The sequence below is a fragment of the Phacochoerus africanus genome, chromosome 4, assembly GCF_016906955.1.
Source record: "Phacochoerus africanus isolate WHEZ1 chromosome 4, ROS_Pafr_v1, whole genome shotgun sequence".
NCBI lineage: Eukaryota > Metazoa > Chordata > Mammalia > Artiodactyla > Suidae > Phacochoerus > Phacochoerus africanus.
In genome coordinates, this window is record NC_062547.1 from 8,208,307 (window position 1) to 8,214,306 (window position 6,000).

General features: G+C 52.5%; 1 protein-coding gene across 4 annotated transcripts in view; it reads right to left on the minus strand.

Annotated features, from left to right (window-relative positions):
• MARK2 (microtubule affinity regulating kinase 2) overlaps positions 1-6,000 on the minus strand; it is a 61,181-nt gene extending 55,181 nt beyond the window's left edge. The window contains exon 1 of one of the 4 annotated variants that reach the window (XM_047775439.1): positions 5,377-6,000. In XM_047775439.1, the coding sequence (XP_047631395.1) occupies positions 5,377-5,430 (54 nt within the window). In that variant the 5' untranslated portion in view covers positions 5,431-6,000. The remainder of the gene's footprint in view (positions 1-5,376) is intronic. The other 3 variants (XM_047775433.1, XM_047775438.1, XM_047775435.1) reach the window with 3 other exon arrangements.

Sequence of the window (6,000 nt, forward strand, 5' to 3'; positions counted from 1 at the left end):
CCACCCTCCTCGCCCTTTCCATCTGCTGAGGTTACTTCATCCCAATCCATTAATGGGCTTCAGAGTGCTGCTAGGGGGAGTCCATTTGGCAGAGACGCTATCATGGGGCCAAGGGTGGCGCCCAGCCCCCACCTCACTAGTCGATAATGGGCCACGAAGTCTGAGGCTTGGCTGCACTCTAGGCATAAAATATTCATTTAAGTCGACATAATACATATATAGGAAAGTCATAGAAGCTCCTGGGAGAAGAGAAATGCCAGCCAGGTGGCTAAGTGCTCAATGGGAACGAGCTCATGAAGGCATGGGTTAGTTCTGGTCAAATGCCCACTGAGAATTAGGTTGTTCTGTCCAAAGGGGAAGCAGTCTAGTCTGAAAAGTTTTTGACTCCCAAGAGCTCTAACTGTGCAAACCTCTCAGAAGACAAACTCTCAGTCTTTTCCTACCTCACATCAACTCTGTTTAAGACATTTATGCTAAAAAAATAATCGAGCCCAATCCTTGGTTGTCATTCGAAAGATTTAGTTATTCCTGTGCAAACTTGATCTCAATGTGAAGCAAGCCAATTTCAATGACCACCTTGTATCCATTGTTTAACTATTTCCCAAGTCCACAGACTGGAGAGAAACTATTACAACTCACTGGGTAGTTACCTTCACCAGGTTCAACAGTTGTGGTATGGCAACTCTATGAACTTAAGAACTCCTCGAGCCCTTGCTCTAACACCACCTCTTTCCTGATTTTGAGGGCCAAGCATAAAATGAGACTATGTGGTCTGACATTCAACCACACCCCTGGACCAGAAAGAGCACCACTGGAGCCCCTGGCCAGAGTCAAAGGGCAAAGGTCAGAGTCAGCACCCAGAGCATGATGCTTGCTGCCCAGCTTGCAGAACAGGGAGTGAAACAAGAGCTAGCCGAGCTCTCTCTGAGACAACACTAAAACCAGATTATTCAGTGAAACATTCAGCCAGAATCAACACTGGGATCCAAGGGATATGTGTGTTTGGAGTGACTCTTTACAGGATCCTAAAAGTCAGATTTGCTCTCTCACCCAGACTTCCAACCACCTCTTCCCAGAACCATCTGAGAGAATAAACAATGCCACTGGCTCCCTGGAAGGAAGACAGCAGCCCCCTCCCTCGCCCACGGCAGCAGAGGCGGAGTGGGCAGTGAAAGTCTCCCACTTTCTCACAAGAGCCCTCCCTCATGGTTCCCAAGGCCCTGGGGTGGGGCAGGTCTGAAGCCCTGGAGGCCCTCTACCAAGTGTTAGAGAAAGCCCTCTCCACTTGCCTATAGCTGCTACTGCTGGCTGGAAGACAAACAGTCATCTCACTGATTGCTTTCACCACTGCCAAGCCTCCAGGCCAGCAGAGCCATTTGGAAAAGTGAACAGAAAGCTCAGCTCACAAACTAAGATCCCCTCAAACTACCAGCCCTAGGTCACAACCCTCCTTTGCAAAAGGAAGAAGAGTCTATGAGTGAAAAAGCACATCTGCAATCAGGTGTCGCAAAAATCACAATAAAGACAGGGCTTGACTTTCTTTTATCTCCTACTTTCACTGTTAAAAGCAGAGTCGACAGCAAAGAGGCAATCTCTCTGCAACGCAAGATTTATTTTTATGCTTCAACATTTTCTGCGTGTGAGCGTGTATGTGTGTTTAATTCAGATGTGATCAAAGAACTCCTAGAAACAGCCTCTCATCAGCCACATGTTTTAGAGAAAGGGGGAGAGAAAGAGCAAGAAGAGATTGGAGCTGGAAGACAACCAGCACAGTTTGTTTACCTATTTTCTGGTGAAACCAATTTAAATAATTTAAATCTAAATAAGGTAATAAAAGACCTTTGGGGGAAAGAAATCGACCTGACCAAATCCCTTGCTTTTTATTTCACAAAGTTAAGGCTTATGCAATGACTACTTTAGCCAGAATCGCCAATAGGACTAAGAAGAGCTTTCTGGACTCACCTAGAAACATGATCTAAAGGAGACCAGTGCTTCACGCCTCCCTGGACCTCAGACCAGAGAAGCTGCTGCTTGCCTTTTTTCTTGTTTTAAAAAATACTGGCGGAAGCTCCGGGGTGGCACAGTGGGTTAAGGATCTGGCCTTGCCACAGGTGTGGTGAGGGTTCGATCCCTGGTCTGGGAACTTCCAGGGCCGACCAAAATAAATAAGTAAATTTTTAAAATTAAAAGAATATATATCAGCACCTGCCTGTAAGGTGGTTTTTTGGGTTGGTTTGTTTTTTTGGTTGTGCCTATGTCACGATCGAATCCACACCACAGCAGAAACCCAAGCCACTGCAGTAACAACACTGAATCCTTAACCCACTGAGACACCAAGAAACTCTCTGAAAGGTGTTTTTTTGTTTTGTTTTGTCTTTTTAGGTCCACACCTGAGGCATATGGAAGTTCCCAGGCTAGGGGTCAAATTGGAGCAGCAGCTGCTGGCCTACACCACAGCCACAGTAACTTGGGAACCTTAACCCACTGAGCGGAGCCAGGGATCGAACCTGAGTCCTCATGGATACTAGTCGGGTTCATTACCACTAAGCCACAATGGGAACTCCTGAAAGGTTTTTGGGTCTTTGGGGGGGGGGTTGTCTTTTTAGGGCCGCACCTGTGGCACATGGAGGTTCCCAGGCTAGGGGTCTAATTGGAGCTGTAGCTGCCGGCCTGCACCACAGCCACACCAGATCCGAGCTGCATCTGCAACCTACACCACAGCTCAGGGCAATGCCAGATCCTTAACCCACTGAGCGAGGCCAGGGATCAAACTTGCATCCTCACAGATGCTAGTTGGGTTCATTAACCACTGAGCCACGACGGGAACTCCTTTAAAGTCCATGCTTTTACTAGAATGAGACTTATTATCAAGGCAATAGCGCTACTACACTGAGAAGGACAGCAGAAGCGATGAAGTGGCTCAGGGGAACTTAAATCCATAGAGTGGAAACGGGATGAGTAATTCAAAATTTGGAACAGGACGACAATGTATGCAGCCAGTGCCCTGGACAAAGTTATCAAGGAGGAGCCTATGCTCCCAAATGACTCCCACAGTTCTGCTATCATAAAATCAGTGGGTGCGCACTGAGTTCCTACTATGTGCTCATCCATTGCAGGGAAGAAAAGAAATCAATGCACACATCACAAGAAAAAGACCATGGCAAGAACACATTCCCAATGAGTAAACAGCACAAAGAAACCACACTGAGACACTGTTACCCTACTTTGCTGAACACAATGCCCCCCACAGCCTCACTCAGAGAGTAGGCACTCGACTGCCACTCCCCAGATGCCTCAGGGTGCCAGTCAGTCACTTAGCTTCCTCCTACCAGCTCAGAATCAACAGTCTGGGAAAGTCCTCTGGTTACGCAGGATTTACCTGCTAAAATAAAGGTTGCTGAAATAATAGGAAAAAAAAAAATGGAAGAGGCACCCTCGAGAGGGCCTCTAGAAAGCAGTTCCCCATAAGGAGAGAGAAACAGCTGGCATGCGAGGGAAAGACAGTGAGATACAGACGATGCTCCTATTTCCAAAGACCTCGGTCCCTGCAGAGCCACTGCCAAACCCAGTGCTGAAATGGAAATCAACCATCCCTCCCTCTCCACCCCTGTTTCACCCCCAGAAGCAATCAATCAATCCATCAGTAACTAAAGCGCCAACCACCGCGTAGAAAAACTTATCCAGAGCTCCTCTTGAGTTCCTGACTGCCTGGATGACAGAGTGAGGGAGTAACGAGAGAAAAACGCAGGAAAGTGAAAAGAGGGGAAGATTTTTCAGAGAAAGACATTAACCTGCAAGAGGATATAACAAAGGTTCTACTGCACTATGCAGAGAGAAGGGAACAAGAGGGAAACAAAGAATGAAATGAGGGAAAAGGATGCAAAAATCACCGAAAGCCCCAAGAGGAGAAGAGCCCTCTTTTCAAGTCAAGTGTTTCTGCCTTGTAAAGTTCTCCACGGAGAAGGGTGTGACAGGAAGGGGACTCTCCACAGAGCAGGCAGCAAGGGACACTGGAGACGGGGAGAGAAAGGGGAGGGGTGGTAAGTGGACGCCTCGGCTCAGAGGTGAGATGACACAGAAAAGGCTAAGGCTTGGGTGACAAACGATAGCAGTGATTGCCAGGACGAGGGGGAGTGTGAGGCTCAAGAAACCAGCATGCAAAATACCCGGCCAGAGTTACAAAGACTAGCCAATCACAAGGGGGTGGGTAGGAGCACATGCAGGGAAAACAAGGATGATGCGAAAAAGGCAGGAGACTAATATGGAGATGAAAGGCAATCCTGAGCAAGAGCTACAGTAAGGAAGACAGGGTGGGGGTAGAGAAACCGGAAGGCAATAAGCAAGGGGGGAGATACTATGGAGAGGGCCAGAGGCAGGAGTGAAGAGACAAGGAAGCGTCACGGTATGCGTCGCGGTCTAAGAGGACAAAAAGGGAAGGACGGTGATGCAGCGGGGCCGGGAAAGATCTGAGCAACAGGTTGCGGTTAATGGAGTGGGGCCGAAATAATGTCTTCCCGTCGGCAGGAAGAGCTCAGGGAGCAGGCTGGTAAAGTGCTCACAGTGAGAAACAGGAGGCCGGGGCACCCCAGAGGAAGAGATCGTGACCAATCCAAAGGCTCTGACGGGGGTGAAGACTGGAACCCCCAAGACAACCTGTGGGAAAACTATGCGCATGACAGCTGGATGGGAAACACGGAAGCAACAAATGCCAGCGCGAGGCACCAGGGAGCTCCTGGAGAAGAGAAGGGAAAGTGATGAGCCAAGAGTAGGCGAACGATTTGGAAAGGTGATGAGGGTGGAGCTGGTGGGTTGCAAGCAAGACGGCGAGCACAATGTGGAGAAGCAAGAGGCAGCATAAAACGCTAGGGAACTGGAAGAGGATAGGGACTGAGAACACACTCCAGGGCAAGGCCCCCGAGGGTGGGAACCGGGACTGGGAGAACCGGTGCGGGCGGAGGGGACGCAAGGCTGGAGGGATGGAGGAAGAGGTGGACAACGATCTGGGGCAAATCGCAGGGTGCTAGTGGGGGAGCAGGAGGGTGGCTGCTTTAAGCGTGGGTGGAGGAAGACCAGAAAGGCCCCTGAGAGAAAAAGGGAAGAGAAGAGGAAGCTGGGGAGGTAACACGGAAGAGCGCAGGAGGGCGGTGAGGGGAGACGGGGGGGTCGGCAGAAAGACAAGTGTGCAGCTTGGAGTCTGGACGAGGTGGGTCCCAGGACAGGACTCGGAAGGGGGATGTGCGGTGCCAGGAGCCAGATGACAGGGCAGCCGAGGCTTACAGAACGGCAGCAGGGGCACGAGGAGAACTGAGGAGGGAGGAGGCTCTGCAAGGTGCAGGGGCCCAGCCAGAGAATTCGGGGAGCCTTCAGGCTCCTTACCTGCTCGGTGTCCCTCTCGTTCAGCGTGGGTAGGGGGGTCCGGGCGCTGGACATGGCGCCGGTATCTCGGGGGAGGGAACCGAGAAGCTTGGAGGAAGGGAGGAAAGGGAAGGCGCGGAGCCCGGCCGGGCGGGGCTTCTCACAGCAGGGGCACCCGCCGCATGGGCCCCGGCCGGGGGTGCGGGGAGGCCGGGCTGCCGCTCACGCCAGCCCGGGGATGCGCCGCTCGGGCTAGGCCGCGCCGGCTCCGAGCGGCTCCGGACCGCACCCCCCCGACCCCCGGCTGGGCTGTGCCGCCTTTCGGCCGGGCCGCGCCGCTCCGCCTACTCTCTGCCGCCGCAGCCGGCCGCCTGCCTCGCTCCTCCCCTGCCCTCAGCGGCACTGCTCCGCGCCCGGCACCCAGGCAGCCGCCGCCGGACCTGCTGCTCCCAACATGGCCGCCACCACCGCCGGCCCTCGGCTCTTTCCGCCGGCAGCAGCCGGAAACATCCGAAGCGGCTTGAAACGGGAGGGGGGCGCGCCTTCTCCTCCCGGCCACGGACTACGGGTGAATTCCGGAAACACCCGAAGAAGGTAGCCCCGGGGACGCGCGCACCTCCTCGATTCCGAAGATCAAGCTTCGGC